The 22,516-nt window shown below is 44.1% G+C and overlaps 2 protein-coding genes and 2 non-coding genes across 4 annotated transcripts; all 4 read left to right on the top strand.

Annotated features, from left to right (window-relative positions):
• Positions 1 to 862: 862 nt before the first annotated feature.
• On the top strand, positions 863 to 11,187 carry senp3b (SUMO specific peptidase 3b). The gene is made up of 12 exons (XM_069672834.1): positions 863 to 1,175; positions 3,472 to 3,597; positions 4,331 to 5,032; positions 5,218 to 5,331; positions 5,441 to 5,552; positions 5,686 to 5,833; positions 6,521 to 6,568; positions 6,715 to 6,792; positions 6,903 to 7,040; positions 7,490 to 7,573; positions 7,723 to 7,773; positions 9,215 to 11,187. Exons 2-12 carry the CDS (start codon positions 3,510 to 3,512, stop codon positions 9,323 to 9,325), a joined length of 1,674 nt encoding a protein of 557 aa, XP_069528935.1. The 5' UTR covers positions 863 to 1,175; positions 3,472 to 3,509; the 3' UTR covers positions 9,326 to 11,187.
• Positions 11,188 to 12,402: 1,215 nt separating this feature from the next.
• Positions 12,403 to 21,117, top strand: eif4a1a (eukaryotic translation initiation factor 4A1A). The gene is made up of 11 exons (XM_069672026.1): positions 12,403 to 12,492; positions 13,926 to 13,968; positions 14,171 to 14,303; positions 15,087 to 15,226; positions 16,858 to 17,026; positions 17,940 to 18,049; positions 18,180 to 18,323; positions 18,438 to 18,575; positions 18,702 to 18,791; positions 19,162 to 19,241; positions 19,627 to 21,117. The coding sequence occupies exons 1-11, from the start codon at positions 12,470 to 12,472 to the stop codon at positions 19,769 to 19,771; spliced, it is 1,215 nt and encodes a 404-aa protein (XP_069528127.1). The 5' UTR covers positions 12,403 to 12,469; the 3' UTR covers positions 19,772 to 21,117.
• Positions 15,890 to 16,029, top strand: LOC138601675 (small nucleolar RNA SNORD10). The gene has a single exon (XR_011309168.1). It is a non-coding gene; the product is annotated as a small nucleolar RNA SNORD10 (small nucleolar RNA).
• LOC138601674 (small nucleolar RNA SNORD10) lies at positions 17,214 to 17,353 on the top strand. The gene has a single exon (XR_011309167.1). It is a non-coding gene; the product is annotated as a small nucleolar RNA SNORD10 (small nucleolar RNA).
• Positions 21,118 to 22,516: the final 1,399 nt, after the last annotated feature.

Below are 22,516 nucleotides of genomic sequence, written 5' to 3' on the forward strand. Positions count from 1 at the left end.
TGTCCTTTTTCACACTGAAGTCAGAGCGCCTCCTGCAGGACAAACTATCAGACTCCATTTCTCATGTCCTAAATTATCCTTTTCTGAACTGTTGAGTTTAAAAATAAAACTTATACAGGTGCATTAATGACAACATGAAGGGGAGACCTGGAATTATTACAACATCTGGTTGTTGATGTCATAACTCAGAAACCTCTTTAACTATCTGTTTTTTTATGTTGATGACGTGTCACGGTCAACAAATGTCTCGACTGATGGGGGCAGTGTGAGAGGCGACAATTGACCCCTGTCTCCCCTACAAGCAAATATCAGCACTAATTTATCTGCCCCGATATAAATCATCCATCATTATTTATAACTAATAAAAATAATGGGGCCGACACGGTGGCAAAAATATTATTATATTTTTTTTGCTGGCATGAACATTGACTTTTTCTTTTTTTCTTTTGCAACGATGTGACTGAAAGCGCACAAACAGTCTGACAGACTACATGATGACACAATATTTAAATCAGGACAAGCATTGTTTCTGTTAAAAACAACAGAAAATGAATGTATGTGTGTACACTATATAAAAGTATCTGTGATGGACATATCAGCCAGGTAATATCGGTTAACACATTGATCGGGCTCTATCAGCCTCTCGTTGAATTGTGTTTTTAATTGCATTATAAATGTATCCGGATGTAGAATAAGTTAAGAAAAACAAACTCAATCAGTGTAAAAGTTTGAATCTAAATTAAGGTGTTATTGTTAGTTCCAGTGGACAGAAGCTGGGGGTCAAACATGAAAGGCTATCCTTAAAAAACACTCCGTGTGACGCCATTGCTGCGCGACGGACTTGTTGTAGTTGACATGAGAACGAAAAATCTGCAGTGATCCGGCTCGGCTGCTACAGACCTTATCCTAGCGAAACAGATTCATCCGGACGATTTCACGCACATCTTTGGCTGCATTCACCGCTTCTGTTCGGTATTTTAGTCTTTCTGTGAACCGGAAGACCTTAAAGAAATCAGAGTTCGCAGGGAGGTGACATCTGGCTCGCTCCACACCTGACTTCATTCAATGAGCTGTAATTAGCATTTGTTTTGGTTCCATAAGCAGACAGAATAAACCCGCCCAGCTTTCAGTGGGAAACAGCTGGACACACATTCATATAAATCTTCAGGCTAACGGTAAGCACACAGTTACAACACCTAGCTATGTAGGAAATGCAGCAAGCCGGGCGTTTTATGTTGTTGTTGCTAACATGCTATCTACCTGTCTAACGCTTAGCAAGCTAACGACAACACGGCTAACACAGCTAGCTATGGCTAACACAAATACAACTGATTATTGAACAATTCTGACTATTTCAGATTATTGTTGATGGTGGCTCAACAGTTTCTGCTATAAATAGTTGGAGGCAAAACAAGGTTTACACCTATTGTAAATTTTCTTAAAGATTTACTAGAGAAACTGTTACGGTGATGCGGCTAGCGCTAAACGCGCTCAAGCTAGCAGCGCTAAGGACTATTTCCTGCACCGGAAAGAATAGTTCTCATCATAAAGCAGCCTTTTATATCGAATCTCTGCTGCACACACATGATGCATCAAATGATCACTTTTATGCGTTCTCTCTGTTGCTTTTTTGTTCTCGGAGTTGTGCATTGCTAGCAGGAAGTCCTTAGCTAGCAAGCTAATGCAACATATCCGCTGTGCAACCAGCTGCACATGGTAACAGGGGTCCCGGTGACAACACAGCAGCTCTTTTTGTGCTCGTGAAAGACAAGGAACAGATAATATGGATGAAAAAGCTTGTGGTTTGCTAAATTATTACACTTTATTCTGATTAGCCAGCTATGAAGCCCAGAAGAATTCAACCCCAATTAGCAACCCCATGTTTCTGTGAGTTAACTCATGTTAACGCTCCATTGAAAGGTCATAGGTCATTGTAATTGCCATTTTTTAATGTTGTGCCGTTTAAAATAACAAAATGCACATTAGATGATGTGTGTTTTGTTTGGACTGTTAGCTCATTGAGTTTGGCACCATGCTAGCTACCACTTGACTGTGGTCCTCTCACAGTTGTCATTCTGTGTTCAGAGTTATAAAATGTTGACCGGAATGGATCCAAATGCATAAATGAATCATTTTCACAAACTGCACACATTCCACTCCTCTCCTTCTTTGCTGTACGTATGTTAGCTACGCTGTCCAGGCTTACATAAGAAGACAAGGGCTGCTTCTGTGGGTTGTTTTATATAAATGTGGGTTTTTCCTTTTGCAAACAGTAGACGTCTTTCACGTTACAAAAAGATTGATGATACAATCCACTGCTGGAAAACATTTAAGATAATAAATATTGTATCACATGGTTTGACAGTTACAGTTGCTGTGCTCTCACTGGAAATTATTTTTCTTTAGTGGCAAGCAACTGCTTTAAAACACAGAAACGTTGACTGCAAACAGCGACGCATTCACTCAAAATGAATACATTCTAATAGCTTGGAGCATTAGTGTTTGAGGTTAGTGAAGTGAATGTGATTGTGGATGAACATTCATTTTTCAAGAGGTGTGTGAAGTCAATGACAGCAGCTGCACTAATGATTTTATGGATACCAGCAGCTGAGGGACGACACGTTTAAGGGTCACTCAGGTATTTTAAAACCTGGGCCCCATTTTTACTTGTTATGGGGTCAAAATGAGTGATGGGAACAGCAGTGTTTAAATAGCTCCAGTAGATTGCTTCATCTGTCAGTTGTGAAACGGGCCGTAGTCCTAAGGGGGGGGGCCATCACAAAATTCAAATTTTCTACTTGTCAAAGTATCAGAAAGGATTTTTTTTACCGCCGCTGCATCGCTCACCTCAAAGTCACCAGACTCCACTGACAAAGATTCATGTTACCTCGTTGATCACAGCTGATCTCTACAGCTGCCTCAATCTGATAATGTGCGATTGCTTGTTACACAAATATCGTGTTAAATCTGAGTAACCCTTTAATACACCAAAGCCACACAAACGCAAAACTACTTAAAGGGCCAGTTTGCCAATTTTCACCCTCAGTCCTTTCATGCTATCACGGGGAGCTAATGCCATTATGGTAGGAAAAAAATGCAATTTCACTCTGTGCCTTTGGAGGACGCTATCCGCTTCTCCAATGGGCCCTGGGAAACCTCCGCCAGACTACGTAAAACGCGTCATCTGATGGAGGCCAGGGAGCTCGCTAAACTCCTGTCAGAGGGAGGGGCGCAATGCACGCTGGGTGTTGTAGGAATGTAGTATGTAACATCAGCTTTGACTGACAGCGGGACGGACTGCTCCTTTAAATAACTTGAATGGTGCATAACGTCGTGTACACGCATTTTTAGATCCTGCATTTTAGGCTGTTCCAGAGGCATTCATGACACGAGTATCAGAACAACTCTACTCTCTGTGAGCTCACTGTGTGCCTTTACCTCCCCACTTCATCCTGTGTTTGCTGTGTGCAGGTGACGAGCTGGCGCAGGTAGTGGGTTGTTCGTGGATAATGCGAGACAGTGGCGGCAGCCTGACCCAGAACCGCTGGCAGGGAGACCTGGGTCTGACCGCTGTGGGGCAGGACGACACAGGAGGAGGTACGACCTTTACTTTGGTGTTACTGTGATGAGACCGTTCACAGGTGACTGTCACCTTATGCAGAGCTGTTTGTTGAGGTTCACATGTTAGCATGTTTTCAAGGCACGCCCTGAACATTGATCAACACTTTATTGACAAATAACTAATCAATTAATTCAGAAGATATTTGCCATGAAGATAATTCTGAATCATTTTCATGCTTAAAAAAAAGTTACACAGACAAAAAAACCAGCTGCTAAATCAACACTTTCTTAGATAATTCGACAGGAAAACATAACATTTATATTTATTATCCGTTCAGTGATTTAATTGTTCCTGTGGAAGAGAGAGTAACTTCAGCCTGCTAAGTGACAGGAGAGAGAGTAACTTCAGCGCCTAGCTGCCATCTGTGTGTGTCACTGTGAGTGTGTGTGCGTGAGAATGAGTAGAAGTTATAAAGGGCTTTATCTCCTTCTTCAGGTAATCTCAATCTTATCTGTCTTTTTATGGAGGTTATCAAATGTGTCCGACACACCCTGTGTGCTCAGTTACAGTCTTGGGAACATAATCAGTGAGACGTTTCTGTGCAGGATGACACTCTGATGTGATGCTCGAGAATCCTGCAACCACACAAACCAACTCGAGCAAGAAGTCGCTTTTAGTCCGACCACGACTTTAGTGACGAAGTTTAAAAACATTTTATAAAATCACATTTAACACAAACTGTTAATCCCTGCTCCTGTCTGTGTTCAGGTGGGATTCCTGGAGACCACCTCATCGTCCCTGTGTCGGGTCACAGCGTACCCACCCCCATGCACCTGCGACTGGGGCAGAAAGAGAAGGTGTGGACGGGAGAGTATGTAGATGAAGAGGAGGATGATGATGGGATGGGGCGCATCGAGGCGATAGGGGACGAGGATGAAGAAAACAATCTGGACGGGGAGGACGAGTTCGAGGGGAAGTGTTGGGACAACAACGAGGAGGAGGATGAAGAAGACGAGGAGGATGAGGAGGTGGACGAGGAGGGAGACCCGGAGGAGCTGGAATGGGACGTCCCAGACTTCCCCTCCCAGTCCGACCCTCCTTCACACCCGCATTATGGACCACAGCAGCAGGCGGAGGAAGGCGGGGACGTCCCAGTGGAGGACGCCGTCTCCCGGGTCGAGGCGGGGGACTTGTTCCGGTTCCACATGACCCGGTACCGGACCCTGAGGAGGCTCAAGCGCTGGCAGCGTCTGCGGACCCACCGGGGTCTCGGGTTCCGGCTAACCCAGAACTGGAAGAGCTGGCGTCAGCGGGCCCAGTGGGTCTGCTCCCAGGGGCAGCGGTGGAGCCGGAGGGGGCAGAGGTACGGTCTGTACGGCAAGCAGAGGAGGACAAGAAGATATCGGCAGTCACAGTACACCGACGGAGAGGAGGACAGCACCGACGAGCGGTTCACAGAGTCAGACAGAGGTACTGACACACAGGATACGTGCAGTGTTTAAGGCTGGCTGATGTGTTCTGTTTGTTTCTGATCAACTAATCACACAAAAACTGAAATCCATCTCCACATTTCTTTCTTCAAACTCACTTTAATACAAAGCTCAGGTCAAAGCGTCTTACAGGACGAGAGAAGTAACGTCTTTCCTTTTCTGCAGAGAAATCGATGAACGGCTGCTTTCCAGACAAGCAGGAGGAGAGAGGGAGACGGGACGTGGAGGTGAAACCTCTGGAGCTGGCCCTCACTGAGGAACACATGAGCTGTGTGACGGGTAGGGCAACCAGGTTTATTTTAAACACTGTTTTCAAGAAGGAGTTTGTTCTCTCTGGTTCAGTTTACGTGATCTTTGTATTCAGATGTCTCCGGTCTCGTGTCTGCAGGTATTCTTGAAGAGTCTCTACAGCAGTACGGCAGTTTGATCCCCATCCATGTGGACGACATCGCGGAGAAGCTCCAGGACATCTTCAGTGAGAGCTTCTCACAGCCGCACAGGTCAGACACACAGTGTTCAGCCTTGTATCTGTTTATCAGAGGAAACGTCCTAATATCAAGTTTAATGACTTCTGAAGTGACCTGTTGAGGAAATGAAATCACTGACTGACGTGTTTGCTCTGTTGTTTATCAGGAAAGCAGTGGTGCAGCATCTAATACAGTCCTTCCAGCGCTCGTCGGGATCAGCGCTCGCTAAAACATTCAGAGTCAACTACAAACGTCACGTTCTGACCATGGACGACCTGGGAACGCTGTACGGACAGAACTGGCTCAACGACCAGGTACCAACTCCAGGAGAGCGTGTTTTTTTGTCTCATCATAGCTCGAGAAGCACGGCTAAAGCCAAGCATGGGAAGTGTCCCAGTGAGGCATGGAAGTGACGCATGCACAGCACCAGGACAGCGTTGTTAAATATTAGAGCTGCGATGGAGAGGTTTGGGCTTCACTTGTGGGGGAGCTGGCAGGTCATGTGATGAGCGCCGACCTCTCAGCAGCAGGTTAGCGAGGAAGAGTGAACAACAGAGACGGTCGGAGAAACTAAAGTCAAACGTCTGAACAGAAGACGAAGAGCTGGTCCCCTGAAGCGGCTCGTCAGCGCTGGTTTGGAGGTGTTTCAGGTTTAAGTGATGTGAAGAAGAAACAATAATCAGCAGAGAGGTCATGACCCCTGCGTCTGCGCCGCAAAGCAACACGACTACAGAGTTACAAAGTGCAGCATGATGAGTGTGTGAAGGCCGAGAGGAAGAACGAGCTGCTCCCCGTGCGTCACGTCAGACATCCAGAACTAAATTAATAACTAATCATGATGATCATTTTGGCCGTCATCGTGCGGCGTGTTAAACGATGCTTCTCTCACACCGTTCACTTTGCTTTTGTCTCATGTATAACTTTTGTGCGTTGTGCTCACTGATCAGAACACTTCTCGTGTCTTTTTAACACCTGACATCTCTTGTTGTTGTTCTCTTCAGATCATGAACATGTACGGTGACCTGGTCATGGACTCTGTGCCAGAGAAGGTGAGGATGTAAAAAGACAAACGAACGTCTGTTAACGGAAACAAACTGGGGCTGTGGGGTTTCACAGATGTGTGTTCACTGTCTTCTTACGCACGCTGCAGGGTCGGCCTGTTAACATTTATTTATCTCGCTCTGTTCTTTCTCAGGTTCACTTTTTCAACAGCTTCTTTTATGATAAGCTACGGACGAAAGGATATGAAGGAGTCAAACGGTGGACGAAAAACGTAAGTGGATGTCAGAACCTTCACTCTGTTCTTTGTTCAGGCTGTGAGGCAGGCTGTTATATATCCAGCTGTCATCTCTTCTTCCACCACTCCTTCTTTCCCTCCGTCAGGTCGACATCTTCCAGAAGGATCTGTTGTTGATCCCCATCCACCTGGAGGTCCACTGGTCTCTGGTCAGTGTGGACATCCCCCGTCGAGCCATCACGTACTTTGACTCTCAGCGAACTCTCAACAGACGCTGCCCAAAGGTACGAAACTCTCCAAAGCGATCCCTACGTCCTGCGTCGACAGATTTCCATCAGTGTTATAACTCGACTCGTGTTTGAAATCAGTGATGATCCGGGAACAAGCAGGGGGAACGAGGAGTGCTGTGATGCATGTAACAGTGAAGTGTTACATTTATGGGGCGTATCAATGGGCCCATTAGAGGAGGCTTAAAAGCAGCTGGAAGGTGAAGCAACCCTGCATGAGTTATCTTGAACAGCTCTTATTTTGAAATGAAGGCAAAGTGAGGAGTGAATAAAACCATGATCAGTGTTCATGTGCTGATCTTGGATTTTATGTACATGAGGCAGGCGTGTTGGACCCCTCCCAGCATGCACTGGGGCTGCAGATTCATAGACATGTTTTTAAAAAGTGTGACTTTTTAATGAATGATTTGTTGGACTTTTTGTTGAATCTCTTCTTCTTGTTTCAGCACATTTTTAAATATCTGCAAGCTGAAGCCATCAAAAAAGACCAACAGGACTTTTTGACAGGATGGAAAGGATTTTTTAAAATGGTGAGCTGCTTTGTTTTTACCTTCAGGTGTGCTGTACCTGCTCATCAGGCTGACTGTGGGGACTGTGTGTCTTTGCTGCAGACATCACAGTGTTACGTTTCAAACATGCTGCTGTGTGTTGCTCATGTGTTGTTGGTTGTGTGTTGCAGAACGTGGGGCGTCAAAACAACGACAGTGACTGTGGGGCTTTTGTGCTACAGGTGAGTCTTACCTGTTCTACCTCTGGTCCAGGTGCAGATTAATGTTAAAGCTTCAGCACTGGTTTACCTCAACTGGAAGAGTCCTCAATGTACGGCCACGAGTTCGACTCTGACCCTCTGCCCTTTGGTGCACGTCACCCCAACATGCGTCTTAAAAATAACGATTGAAAATCGGGTTAATGTTGTCAAACAGCTCGGGCCTGTTTGATCTCATGTTACATCTGACAACCACACAAACATCTCATCAGCCCTTTTTACATGGCAGCTCCGCTCAGCGCCGCATCATGCAGCCTTTGTCATTCTACATTGGACCAAACAACACCGGCATAAAGCCGCCCCAGTGTGTGTTTTTACAGCGTTCCAGCGTTGCAGCCTGAGCTTCACACACACACACACACACACACAAGCAGCGTTCTGCCCTGACAGCTCCCCTGTTTGACTCTGATGCTGTTACTACCTCTGATGCCAGCAGAGGCGGAACGACTTCACCCCACCATTCAGCCTCCGTGTGTTTTACACAGAAGACGAGGCGGAACAGAGGCGTAATAATCAATATCAATAAAATAAATAAATGTTAGGACCCGATCAGACAGATCTTTTCTGTTGAAGCCTACGGTTAAAAAAAAGAGCAGCTCGCTGCACCTTTTCTGTTGTCAAGGCAACCACCGAATTATAAGCAGTTATTAACCTAACCCTTATTTTGTAAACTGACAGAAGGCCCGCCTCTCATTTCATCCATTCATAATTGCACAATGAGAAAACGGCAATGACGTCCGGCGCCTTAACCAACATTTGGTGCTCGGAGCGTTTCCCCGAAAACGCGGCCGCTCGGAGCGTTTCCCCGAAAACGTGAGGCGCTCTGCAACACAAAAGCAGCAGGCAAAAAGCGTGCTAGCCTGCTCTAGTGGTGGCTAGAATCCAGGACTGTATATTTAATATACATAACAAATGGACATAGCTACCTTGGCGTCACTGATTTATTTGACATTTTTAAGCCTTCAGTTTGGCTTTTTGGCTGTCGCCATCTTGATTTTTTGGAAAGCTTTAGGTTTAGGGCTGGGCTACCTGTGATTGACAGGTCGCTACCATGGTGACCTGAAAAATGTCTTGTTCAGCGCTCAGTTGTTCTAAAATACACTTTGAGGAGTCGAACGTTCATTTTCCCTTTTGAGTGTATTTAATTTAAAACCGTTTTTTTAGCTAGCCAAAATTAGCATCCCAATTAATATCAAAGTAACCATGCATTACAGATGCACCAAGCTAGCGCTAGCTTTAGCTTGGCAGCCCTCGCTCCTCTCTTCTCACACACTAATGTGGTCACTTCTGGGAACACACACCTTCTCCTGACTTGTGTTGGTGCAGTGTGTGTGCTGTATTAAACGTGTTGTTGTGGATCTGTTGCTCCTGCAGGTCAGTAACTTGTCTCTCCTCCCTCCTGCAGTACTGTAAGTGTCTGGCACTCGGGCAGCCTTTCAGCTTCGGCCAGCAGGATATGCCTCGCCTGAGGAGGAACATGTACAAAGAACTGTGTCACTGCAAGCTCACCCTGTGACCCCCTCCCCATCCCCACTTAACCCCGCCCGCCATCTCCACCTGCTCTCACCCGATCCTGACAACACGGAGAGACAATAATATAAGAAGAAGACAACGGGGAGCAAACGAGTGACTGGAGAACTTTTAAAAACTTTATTTTTCTCTGCAAACATCCAGAGAAACTTCTTCTTCTCTTGTAGGTGACTTTGTTTTGTCTCTTTGCTTCCCTCTCTCCACCCTTTGAAAACTGTTCTAATTTCCATGTCACGGTTATTCCTTTGTGGTTGACAGAGGCCAAGACTAGCTTCCGTTTTTTTTTGGGATGTGCTAATCTTCCATCCTATCGAGTCCAGCTGTGTTTTTCAGTCTGAATGAAGAAGATCATCTAAAGAGTCCAGTCCAGATGAAGGGTTGGACTAAAGTTATTCTTTCACGCCAGATGCCTGAAGTGCAGAGGAGGTGTGGGTGGATGATTTTAACCGGTCTGTGTAAGCTTGTGGTTAAAAGTACCAGTGGACTGATGCCTTCCATCCATCCAGCCCGTACAGTATGCTGTGCTCCCTTCAACAAGTCAACAGTGTGAAAGTCTACAGGTGTGTTCAGACCAAGGCTGAAGATTACAGAAAATGTTGATGCAAAGACGCAAAAGAGCAATTTACAATTTCAAATTGAGAAAGAAATGAGCATGACGAATGTTCAAACCAAACCCCATTCAAAAAACAGTCATTTTAATGTAGTTTTCTTGTCGTCTTGCAGACAGCCCTGACTGAGCTTAGTCTCAGCCTTTGTACAACCCTGCCTCCTGATGTAGTTCTCTCAGCATCCTCTCAGCCTGTTTATCGTCATTAAATCTCAGTAACATCTGTTTATTTTGACTTCATAGCGCTGTAGTGAGACAGACTTCAGCCCACGTGTGAAACTGCCACTCAGCGGAGACAGATGGACAGGCGCTCCACAGCTGAAACAGAAAGCCATAGTTGGTATCCATCAGAGAAATCCTGGTACTGACCCGAGCTAACAGCTCATCACAGGTTGTGTTAAATCACGGCACATAAACACGCGTTATCTCGATGTAAAGGCTGAAACTTGCTTCACTCTTGGTCTGAACACATCTTCAGTCTTTGAAAAACAGTAATAAACACATGCTACAGCCATTGTTCTTTTGACGATGCTATCTAGTGAGCACATGATGTTTGCCCCTGAAGTGCAACGTGACGTTTCCAATGTAAAATATTTGTTTATCGATTTCCTACACGATGTTTGGATGGAAAAGGTGATGCTGAAAGTGGAGCTCAGAGGAGGCAGCCATGTTGAAGTGCATTTTCAGAGGGAGATCTGAATTAACAAACCATCCCTGGAACACCTTTTGCCCCTGGCCTCCATCGCTCTTCCTCGTCCTACAAACTGAACACCTTCACGTTTGGAGACTGGATCTGCATCAACGCCCAAACAAGCAGAATGACTCACCGGCCCAAAGAAAGGGGTTTCTTTACTTTGCATTTATCTTTTTCTGTGTTTATCTCTGTCAGTAAACGTGTTGATATGCTTCTTGCTTTAAACAAACGGTGTTAAAAAGGAGGACTACTACTTTGTGTTGTTTTGGGAGGAAGTTCAGAAAGAGATCCTCTGGTTAGTGTTTCTTTAAAGGAGCCATTTCAGTGAGGACCCCGCCTGCTACAGACAGATCCAGGATGTCCACAGTGGAGTTACAGTTCCCTCCTCTTCTTTTTATAACAGAAGACAAAACTTGTCGATAGCTGTGTGTTTTTGATTTTTGTTTCTCTTTTTTTTCAAACCGGAGTTGATGCAACAGAGTTGACAGTTTTATATATCTTCTACAATGCATTATGGTTGCTAAAAATAAAAATATGCGGCAAACGATTGACTGTGCTTTTTATCAGAAATTCTGCCGAGCGTCAGCCTGATGAGCTGAAAAATATTGTAGTTTTTCAGTTAATATATTTATATGACACCTGCATTAACAAGTAATTCTAAAAGATGTGATGCTGTGTTACTGATTAAACCGTCCTAAAATATGTGAGCAACATGGACCGACAGTAGTCTGGAAGTTTGGGGGGAATAATGGTCCACATGTTTTTTTTTCAACGTTGCTGTCCCTGACTTTATTCTCAAAATTTCAACATTATCTTTTGACATTTGGGCTTTATTTTCCACATATCTTCTTTAATATCAAAACTTCTCTGCACATCTGCTTTATTTTTGACATTTGACATTTTCTATTGACTATTTAAATTTTCACTTCATTTTCTGCACTTCACTTTTTGACAAAGTGTTTTCAGTTTCGTCAGTATTTCCGGTCGTGGCTGTGGCCATGAGCGCTTTAAACAATTCCCATTCATTAGAATCGTACAGAAAGTAAACCATGGACCCCCATTTGATCTGTTTTCTCCCAGGGTCCCCATCTGATAGGATTTTTGTTTCCTTATGTTATATTAGAGACTGTGTATGAGAACCATGAGTCTGTTATTGTGTAACTTATTGATGGAATTATAGTGGGGACCCCCTAGAACCTCCTCAAAGACCCCTAGTGGTGACCAGATCCCACCTCTGGTCTAATAAACTAAAATATTTTACGACATGTTTTATAAAATACTTATCTCTTGACATTTTCCATTCTTCTCTCATAAACCCCATTCAGATAAACTACAAATGACTGCCGCGTGACTCATCCGTAGTTTCATTATGTGCAGATTACATCACTGGCTATTAAATGTGTCAGTGCTGTAATTTTCCATGTTTTGATTCACTAAAGATGAAATATTACGTAAAATAGGGTTGAGAAGGAAAACAGAGGAACATTTATTCTGTCTTTTGTCCGCGTTAACTAATGGCCGAACATGGAATGTGGGATCTAAAATATGTACACCGGCTTATCCCGGGTGAAAGAAGCTTGGTTACCTTTCATACGGTCTGCTTGTAAAACGTAAACTCCGCCCACTTGGCCTGCTAACGGTAAAACAATCGTACACTACGCTACACGCTATGACCCGCCTTCTTTTATTTGACGTACAAGCTGACCAATCAGAATTCTCTGTGGGCGGGCGTACAGCTAAATGACGGCGATGTGTTGCAATGAGAAAGCCTCTTTGTGTGTTGTCAACGTATATAAGACATTTCTGCCGCAGTTTCTTTCTTTGGAATAATGTCGGCTGAATATGATAATAGGTGAGGAAATCTTTTTACGGTTGTTTGAGCATTTAGTGGTTTTACGACTGAATTTTCACAATGAGATTGTTATATATGTTGTTTCGAATGACTGTTGGCGATGTAGACATTGAGGGAAGCATGCTAACGTAGGGTTTCTGTACTTAAGTAACCGCCGGGCCTGGCAAGAGCTAGCCTCAGGCTAACGTTAGCTTACTTATGTTCTCATAAAATATACCAAGTGCTAGATTTTTGACATCTTGAAGTTCAGAAGTTGACAATTTGCTTTCTTACTACTTGTCCGTTGGTCATTTACGGTTGGCACGTATGGTAACGATCGTTCCCGAACGTAACTGAAAGAAAATTAAATGGCAACCGGCGCCTCCGGTAGCACGTGAACGCGCGTGGTGAAGGCCTATCCTCTCCCTTTTGGAATCTTTAGCCCTGTAAAGGCCAAATATTGGATATAAAACTTTGTAGGAAATGTTGATTACATTGTTGCCACGCGATGGATAGAAACCGTCGGATGTGATGCTGTAAATTTGTTAATAGTTTAAGTAAAGATTTAAGCACATGGTCGCGTGAGGCGGTTCGGACAATGCCGGTAGAGTAGGCCGCTAAGCGCTTCCGGAAGCTTTCCCTCTCTTTTTACAGCGATAACGTATAATGTTACATCCAAGGGCTAGGGCCTAGCTTGTGTGTGTGATCTCAACGTTAAAGGGGTTCGCTGACTTGACGAAATCCAATAAAAGGTCACATTAAGAGAAACGGGGCCTGTTAGCATGCGGCTAGCTAAAATATTAGCAGGCCGGGGCTGGCTCTCAACTAGCGTTTTTTTTTTTTAATTCTTACTGTCGCTATTTAATCATTGAATCCCAAGATTTACAACATTATTAAATCGTGCTGAGTGGAAAAGAAACCACACGTAGTTGATAATCGGTTTTAAGTTGATGTTGCTAGCGGTAGCCGTTGTTCCCTCTGACTCTCATTAGAGTTTCAGCGCAGATGGAGAAACGACCATCTTTAATAAATGTGGTAAAAATGGCGGACTCCTGAAAAGGCGTTTGCCATCGAGCACAAGGAAAAAGCAGAAAACCGGTTTTTTTCTGAAGCTATGCGCCTAGAAATGGGGTAGTCATAATCAAGAGTTGGGATATATCTTTGTGCCGTTTTTTGTTTTAGGACCCTGTAGAGTCATTAAGAAGAAATGTAATTGAAATGTGTGGTTTAATTTTGTGTAAGTGAAGTGATGAAATGCAGAATTTAACTTTGATGGTTCCTGTTTTATCTATCCAGTCATTGTAACACAATGGAAAATAAATAAATCCTTATATTTTGGGAGTGTTAAAGTTGACTTGTCTAGATTCTTAGCAGTTTTACATGAAGTCAAAAGCTTTTTTTCCTCAATCTTGAAAGGAACAATCCCACTGACTTAATTGTGTTGTCATTCACAGAGACAATGGCCCCGAGGGCATGGAGCCAGATGGCATCATTGAGGTGAGTCCCTCAAAGCACTGTAAAACCCCGCCTGTAACATGGCCTGAAAGTAAAGCCTCAAGGCAGATGAGATTGATGAGCCATGCTCTTAAGTGGCATTAAAACATACTAAACATTCTGTCAATATGAGTATCTTCACACTTATTCCTTTAGGCATGTCTAATATATTGCCTTTTCTCCCATTTTGTCTTGAACCCTGCAGAGCACCTGGGATGAGATCGTGGACAGTTTTGATGAGATGAGCCTGCGCGAAACCCTTCTCAGGGGAATTTATGCCTATGGTTTTGAGAAGCCTTCCGCTATCCAGCAGAGAGCCATTATCCCTTGTATCAAGGGTAAGTGAGCAGTACCCTTCACTTAGGAAATCTTGTATAACTTGCCTTGCTTACAATTATGAGAAGTGTTGTGTAATATCTCCTTCACCCACTAACAGCTCAGCGACACCTATGATATGGTCACAGTTTGAGAAGAGGTAGTGAGAAAAAAGAGCCAGTGTGTGATGATAAAACTTAAGAAATACTGAGACGATTTAAATGCAGCCACCTAATTAAATCCAAAGGATGCTTCATTGAGAAAGGTGTGTGTTACTGACTGTCATAAATCAGAATCAAACTACCTTTTGTGTTTGGGTGTTTTCAAGTATTAGATGCTAGAGGGCATTTAATCTGCAGGAGTACCACAGGAAGTGGCACTTGGACATCCATGTGTTTTTTTTTATTTACAGTTTTAGGTAAAAGGTACGAAAGCAAGGGGCTTTTTTATTGCTGCTGCATTTGTAGTAATCATTGAGGTGTAATGCTGAGTTGTGGTCTAATGACTTCTTTACTGACGAGATCGAAAAATTATTTCTTACCATAGACCACCATGTGTTTGTTTTTCTCCCCCAAAGTCCCAATAGGTCCATAGCAAGGGCCTCTGCCTATAACTGCACTTAAAAACCTGCCAACCTGGCAACAATGCTCTTAATTACCCAGAATTCAACAAATCTTTTGAACAGTCTTCAGATGATATCTGCCAAAACAACCCGAAGCAGCAGCTGCTTACCAAGCCTCACTTCTGGGACAAACGGTCGTTTTTAACCCTTGTTTGGGTTTAACACACATGTCCTGTGTTTTTAGGTTTCGATGTGATCGCTCAGGCCCAGTCCGGCACTGGGAAGACTGCCACCTTTGCCATCTCCATCCTCCAGCAGATCGATGTGGAGCTGAAAGACACCCAGGCTCTGGTCCTGGCTCCCACCAGGGAGCTGGCTCAGCAGGTACACGTTGCACATTTAAAATACTATGTTGATTGAAGGGTCTTTCTTGGCCTGTACTGAAACATGAGTCTGTCTCGTAACAATGCTCCTTCACGCTACGTTTCCACTGTCTGGCCATAATTGAGCTTTAAGTGAAGCCTGATTCAGTCTTTCCTTCATCTCAGGCTTAACCAGTGTTAAACCTTAATCCTCATTAGTCCTTTACTGTAAATTCAACATACTGAGAAGTTACTATCAATCTAAAGATGAGCACAGTTCTGATTTTCCATCTGTTCATAAGATGTGTTGTTCAGCCTCTGTATCTTGTTTAAATGAGATATGTGTAAAAAGGAATTGTCATTATGCTGGCTTTGCTGTTTACACTGAACCAAACACACCGGCTCCAGAATGTTGCCATCCTGTGTGAAACGTCACACTTGGATGTTACACCCTGGTGAGGGATCTTCTTTGTCGTCATCTTCATTGTGCGCTTGATATACTGGCTACTAAACGCACATCTACCGTCATTAAAAGCCAGAGCATTTAATGTAATTGAGGCTATTCGAGACATCTGAAGGGGTTAATATGAGCAGGAGAAATGAGAGAGCATCCAGGAAAACATCAAAGGATGTTCAAGCACAGGTAATATCAGAGTATTCATACTACATGATACGAAGAGCTGCTGTATGATGATGAAACCCATGCGTGTCAGCTGACTCTGTAAACTCCGGCCGTGTTGCCGCTCTGGTCGGCGTTCTGCTGGCTCGAGTCGGCGGCACAGCGGGGGTCCAGAGACGTGATCAGAACTCACTACTTCTGAATACAGCAGCAGCACACTTCAGAGAGTTCAGCTAGTGTTTACTGTTCGTACTCATTTAAGCCACCGGAGGGCGCCACAGGAAGTAACCTAACTGTCACAAGTGTCGCACCGGATCCAGCACAAGGACTGGTTTTAAGCCACTATTCTACAGTGTTGGCGCTGAAGCCAGCTGTAATGTAATCTATGATGTCTGACTCATAGTTAACTTGCTCACCACAGTGTCTAATCATGAGTTCTGGGTGTGACTCACTGGGTTCATTATGTAAACTGCCAGATCTGGAATATGATCAAAACCATGATCGGACCTGCCTGAGGGTCAAAGCACATCAGTTCAAGGTAGCACCAGCAGCAGTTTCATAACTCGTTAGTCAACCACATGCAGTTTAATAAGGGTAACTTGCTTGAAGCCTGCAGGGCAGATTAATCTGGACTAACGGTTGCTTCTGTTTTCAAACATTTTACAGAAGGAACTCAGTTTGTTTCAAATACTCAACTTAAAGTAGAAGCCAGCATGCTCTGTAGCGCCAACGTGAGTTTTAGTGCAGGCTTCCCATAAGTACACTTCAGTTAAGATTCCACTTGAACTGTCTTAGTCTCCCTCCAGCCAGTCTTTCAACTAAGTTTTAATTTCCTTTGTTTTTTTGGAAACAGAAACTGGAGTTGTTAAATAGTCACATGCTGTCCCTTTATTTTCCTACTTCACTACATGAAGTTATTTGTGTAAAGGTAACGGTGTGCTCAACAGGAAATGACTCGATATGTAATCTAATCGTCATATGAAGTCTTTGTGTCCTAAAACGTGACTCCGCCGTGGTTCTTCTGTGTTCCTCAGATCCAGAAGGTGGTGCTGGCCCTGGGCGACTACATGGGGGCCGTTTGCTACGCCTGCATTGGAGGGACCAACATCCGTTGTGAAGTCCAGAAGCTGTTGGCTGAACCCCCTCACATCGTGGTGGGAACCCCCGGCCGCGTGTTCGACATGTTGAACCGTGGAACCATTTGTAAGTCATCAAGCAAATTCATTTCAGCAAACCACCTTTAGAAATGCACGTCCGCGTGATTTTATCCACATTTATTCAAGTGTTTGCTGCTTTTGTGCTCGACTGACCTATAAAGCGTTTAGAATAAGATCAGATTGTCACACTACTTACGAGCCCAGAAGTTTAGCTCACAATCAGGAGAGCTGCTGTGTAATGATGAAACCCATGCGTGTCAGCTGACTCTGTTAACTCCGGCTGTGTTGTCGCTCTGGTTGGCGTTTTGCCGGCTCTAGCTGTCGGCACAGCGGGGGTCCAGAGACGTGATCATAACTGACTACTTCTGAATACAGCACCTCTGTTCTTAAAAACTGAAATGAATAACAGAAGGCTGTTTTAGTTGGAAATATAAACACTAAACTAAGACTGAAGACACTGCACTACTGTTGTCCTGGAGGGAGTTTCCATTTCAGCTCCGAGGCTCATTCATGTGGGCTTTGGTCAGATGTATTTAAAAAATAATTAATTCAATACTAAATAAAAGCTGTATAAAGATCACTTTGCACTTTATAGAAACACTTTCATAAGAACCCCTCTGCTTAGTTGAGGCTGCAGGTAAACCAGACGTATTTCTGTCTGCACCGTATCTGCAAGTGACCAGCTCGGACTTGTGTGTGCAGACATCAGCATCCTTTCTGCATGATGTGGTGATGCATGAGAAACTGAGCTTTATCATCCATGCAAACAATCGTACTGCTGTCGAGTTGTGATGCAGAACTCCGTCACTCGAGTAGGCAGCTGCTCCGATGCTCTCCTGTCACTCTGAATTTTGTGGTCATCATTCAGCATCCTTTGTAAATGTGCCTTCTCATTCAGAGCCTCCAGGGTCAAACGCCATCCATGCTATGCTGCCATATTGACATTGTCCTCCTTGCAGGTTCTAAGCACATCAAGATGTTTGTGCTGGACGAGGCCGACGAGATGCTCAGTCGAGGGTTCAAGGAGCAAATCTACGACATCTTCAGGAAACTGGTCAGCAGTGCACAGGTGAGAAGAGCTGCTGCACCATGATTTGCACAAACTTCTAGTACAGAAGGATAAAATAGGATTTGTAACTGAGGACTGAAGTAAAACTGGAAATGTGGTTTGAGGTTTTAAGCAGCCCTCCTGTCTGTAGGTTGTCCTCCTGTCTGCCACCATGCCAACTGACGTGTTGGAAGTCACAAAGAAGTTCATGCGTGACCCTGTGAGAATCCTGGTGAAGAAGGAGGAGCTGACCCTCGAGGGTATCCGTCAGTTCTACATCAACGTGGAGAAAGAGGTGCAGAAACATTTTACCCATTACACATTCAAATGTCGGAAATTTGAGAGAATGTTAAAGGACCAGGTTAAAGTGCTGAAGTCTAATGTGCATCTCACCTGTTGTGGTCCTCAGGAGTGGAAGCTGGACACGCTGTGTGACCTGTACGAGACCCTGACCATCACACAGGCGGTCATCTTCATCAACACGAGGAGGAAAGTGGACTGGCTCACCGAGAAGATGCACGCCAGAGACTTCACCGTCTCTGCTCTGGTGAGAACCTCAGCGTGTTCTCATTGTTACAGTCACCGGGGAAAGGTTGAATCTGAAGGTGTGCCCTCTCTTCGCCTCAGTGATGCAACAGTCCCATTTTAATTTCCAGTTTTCATCATGTTTCAGCACGGTGACATGGACCAGAAAGAGAGAGACCTGATCATGAGGGAGTTCCGCTCCGGCTCCAGTCGAGTCCTCATCACCACTGACCTGCTGGTACGTTCACTCGCAGCTCTGAACCCTGTTCACCTGGATTAATTAAACCTCTGTGCAGGCCAAGGTTCCCTCTCCTCCCATCTGCAGTGTTGGTGAAGGACTGAATGTTTCTTGGTAGAGAAGCTGTCTGCCCTCCACTGTGGCCAGGTCTCAAGTCCTGGACCCACAACTAATTGGCGGATTACACTTAATTTATATAATCAAATTTTATGATTGATACTTTTTGGGTATTTTCAGTATTCATAAAAAGATTTACAAAAACCAAAAAAACAAGTTCAAACATAAATTCTGCGTTTGGACCGATCAATGATCTGGTGGAATGAATGCATTAGTGTGCTCTGTAACTAAAGGTTGTTGTATTCCTTCTCAGGCCAGAGGCATTGATGTCCAGCAGGTGTCCCTAGTTATCAACTATGACCTGCCCACCAACAGGGAAAACTACATCCACAGGTAAGAGTTCAAACATTTCTATCTTTCAGTTGTTAGTAATGGAATTAGTTCATCAAAGCGATCCAAGCACTCGAAAAGTGGAAGCAGTTACGATAAACCTCATCAAGTTGTCTCTCTGAACATGGGAGTTGCTGTTCTACTGCCATCGCTTGTGTTGTGTGAACACCATCTTTGTTTGGGTCCTATGTCAGTAGAATAACTAAAGTATAATTGCTCTTTTGAACCCTCACACAACCAACTTTGCACAGACAACTGGCACGTTTTCACTTGGTAAACACTGTTAATCATCCATCTTCATCCCCCGTCACTGAAACGTGTCGCACTTTGCATTTGGAGCCACAGGAACTCTCTGAGTGAAACTGAGTGTGTTGGTATTTTTCCTCAGGATTGGTCGGGGCGGTCGTTTCGGCAGAAAGGGAGTCGCCATCAACATGGTGAACGAGGATGACAAGCGAACCCTGAGGGACATTGAGACGTTCTACAACACCACCATCGAGGAGATGCCCATGAACGTGGCCGATCTCCTGTAGAAGCATCCACACAAACGCCCTCTGTCCACCCCAACCCCGCTTATTTTAGAAGTCAAACCTTGTTTCTTATACGATCTGATTCTAAGAACTTCTTTTGCTAAATTCCACCTTGACTTTACCCCCTCCATCAAAAAGGAAAGGAAGAGCGCAGCCACCATTCCTTCCTTCCCTTTGAAATAGTTTCGGCCGTGTTGGAAGGATGAATTACTGACCTGCTTCATGTGCTTGCCATAGTCCATGACCCCACATCAGCACCCAAATTCTTCTGCAGCTCCTCTCAGAGTCGAAGCATTAATTTGAACGTTTCACACTGAGGACTTTTAACAGTTTGTAAACAGGGTCCATCCAGTGCAAAACAGAACTGCATCTCCAAAAGCACATTTAAAAAAACCCTCAATTCATGATGATAAAGGATTCTAGCTCTGGCTGTTAGCTTAACATTAAATTAATATCCCGGCTCAGTTGTGTTAGCGTTGTGCATGTTATCAGAGAAACTTCTGTGAAATGTGGCTGTGATCTGTAGCTGCATCGCGTCACCGGGTGCCGCACCGCTGCTGGATGAGAGGTTTAGACTGCAGCTCGGTTTGGACTCAACATATTAAAACAGGAAGTGCTGCATTTGACCAGATCAGTATTTTAAACAACCTTCAGTGTACTTTAAAACAGCCTGATCATGTTAAGAGCGGTTTGGGGGCTAAGAGTACACAGGGCATACTCAATAAAAAGACCTGTATAGTAAAAATCCATCATGAATGAGTTGTTTACCATTTTGATCATTTTACTGCTGTTTCATATTATATATATTTTTTATTGCTGTTGTACATACTGCTTGGCTTGTGCAGTAGCATTCAGTTGAAGACCGACCGGTGGCCGAGGATGTTTGGAGGCAAAACGACGGTGAGTTGGTGACTTTGCCTCCGGACCCTGACGACCCGGTTGGATTTTCACCTCAACTTTTTTTGTTCATTTAGATTTTATTTTTCAACAATATTGGATTTTTGATAAGGTGGTGGTGACTTTTTGTAACCTACCTCCCCAAAGTGTCAGGGGAGGGGGGGTGGCTATCTACATGAAAGGACCAAACTATAGATTAAGTATATAGAGACCCTCCCCACCCCTGTTCCTCTTTTGAAGCGCTCTCATATTAAATGCCTGTCATCATGGGGTGTCTGGTGTAGGAGAACTGTCATGTTTTGGGGTGTATAGTCAGTGCTATTTTTTAAAATGAATTTACGGACTTGTTAACCTTTTTGAGACAGAAACAGTGTATCAAGTTTTCTACATTGGATTCTGTATAGTATTTATTTTAATGGTCTTTAAAAAAAAATAAAGGTTTCTCCTTTTAACAGTGTAAACTGGCCTCTGAATTGTTGAATAGCATGAAAGCTCTTATGGCCAAATCCCGTGTGGAAAGGCTGTTAATGCTACATACATCATCCATGAAGCACTGCTTCTGTCGGTGCTCCAAGTGTTCTGGTGATAACTCCGCAGTTTGGTCCAACTTCCGGTCTTGATCGACCTTTTTTTTTTCTCTTTATTTTTCTGCTCCATCGTTTGGATGAAATGGTTCAATATTTGTACGTATGAAGGAACATGAAACTCACTTCAGTGCTGCAGTTCTTCGTCAGTATCGGTCGCAGCGTTGACTCTATCGACAACATTCTAGCATGCAATTACTGGCTGATGTTTTTCCGCAATAAATAAAGTGTATATCAGTGTCATGTCCATTCAGTTACGTGCGCCCTCTTTTTGTGTCGGTTAATTTTATCTGTTCGAATACAGGTTCATGTGGGAGATATTGAGGTTTATCTCACTGAGATATCTCATCTATATGTTCCAGCCATGGGTTACTTTTTTTTACTTTTTTCCCCCGCCAGTGAAGCGGTAAGTCCCGCCCTCGTGTGCTGTGATAAGCTATTCAATCCTCTTACGCGTCCTTGTGATTGGATGCTAGCCGCTTCGGCGCTTCAAGTCCCGCCCTACTCTGCTATGATTGGCTACTTCTTCCCCCGACGTTTCCTGTGATCGGATGCAAGCTGTGAGCTCAAGTCCCGCCCTACTGCGCTGTGATTGGCTACCCCTACGTTGACTCGTCCTTTTGATAGGATGTTAGCTGTATGCGCGCCAAGAACAGAAAGTAAGTGTCAAGTCAACCTTTGTAAAAATCTCTGAATGAGGTGACAAGTTCAGCCTTCACAATGCTGTTCAATCTTCAGTGTTTACTCGGTTTTTATTCTGTTCACCTGTTTTCTGTGATCAGGACTCCAGGTAACCACTGACTCTCTTTTAGGCACACAAACAGCCCACATTTCAGTTTCCTCTTTGTTCAGCTGAAGGAAATTTGCCTCCAACAAGTGTTAATGTTTTCAAGCAGCCGACTAGAAAGATCATTAGTTGAAAATCATCATTGGATAGGTCAGTTAAAGGCTACTTTGTATCGCTGTAATTACGGTAGCATATTTTCTGATAATGTAGCCAAGAGAAGGTATACATAAGTTGAAAAGACCCAGGACCCAGTATGGAGCCCTGTGGGACACCACCCAATCATTTTTGTCTGTAAGAGATAAAGTCTTTCAGTATGACAAACGGTTACAGTTGTTTAAAACATAATCATGTCTCATCTAGTTGAGCAGTGATTTGTTCAAACTGTACATGGGCAGGTAATAACGAAGCTCTGAGACTTGTTTCTCACCTGAGATCCCACTTTGTCAGAATGTTGGTGGATTGTGTTAAAAAAAACCTGAT

The sequence above is a fragment of the Semicossyphus pulcher genome, unplaced genomic scaffold (assembly GCF_022749685.1).
Source record: "Semicossyphus pulcher isolate SPU_LCO1_2020_fin unplaced genomic scaffold, fSemPul1.0.p SCAF_21, whole genome shotgun sequence".
Taxonomy (NCBI): domain Eukaryota; kingdom Metazoa; phylum Chordata; class Actinopteri; order Labriformes; family Labridae; genus Semicossyphus; species Semicossyphus pulcher.

Bases quoted from the DNA above. Each gene is read 5' to 3' on its own strand.
- senp3b (XM_069672834.1), top strand. From the start codon at position 3,510: ATGCGAGACAGTGGCGGCAGCCTGACCCAGAACCGCTGGCAGGGAGAC. The intron at 7,041-7,489 runs GTACGAAACTCT...TTCTTGTTTCAG, and splicing joins TCAACAGACGCTGCCCAAAG to CACATTTTTAAATATCTGCA. The intron at 7,774-9,214 runs GTGAGTCTTACC...TCCCTCCTGCAG, and splicing joins GTGGGGCTTTTGTGCTACAG to TACTGTAAGTGTCTGGCACT.
- eif4a1a (XM_069672026.1), top strand. From the start codon at position 12,470: ATGTCGGCTGAATATGATAATAG. The intron at 15,227-16,857 runs GTACACGTTGCA...TGTGTTCCTCAG, and splicing joins CCAGGGAGCTGGCTCAGCAG to ATCCAGAAGGTGGTGCTGGC. The intron at 19,242-19,626 runs GTAAGAGTTCAA...ATTTTTCCTCAG, and splicing joins AGGGAAAACTACATCCACAG to GATTGGTCGGGGCGGTCGTT.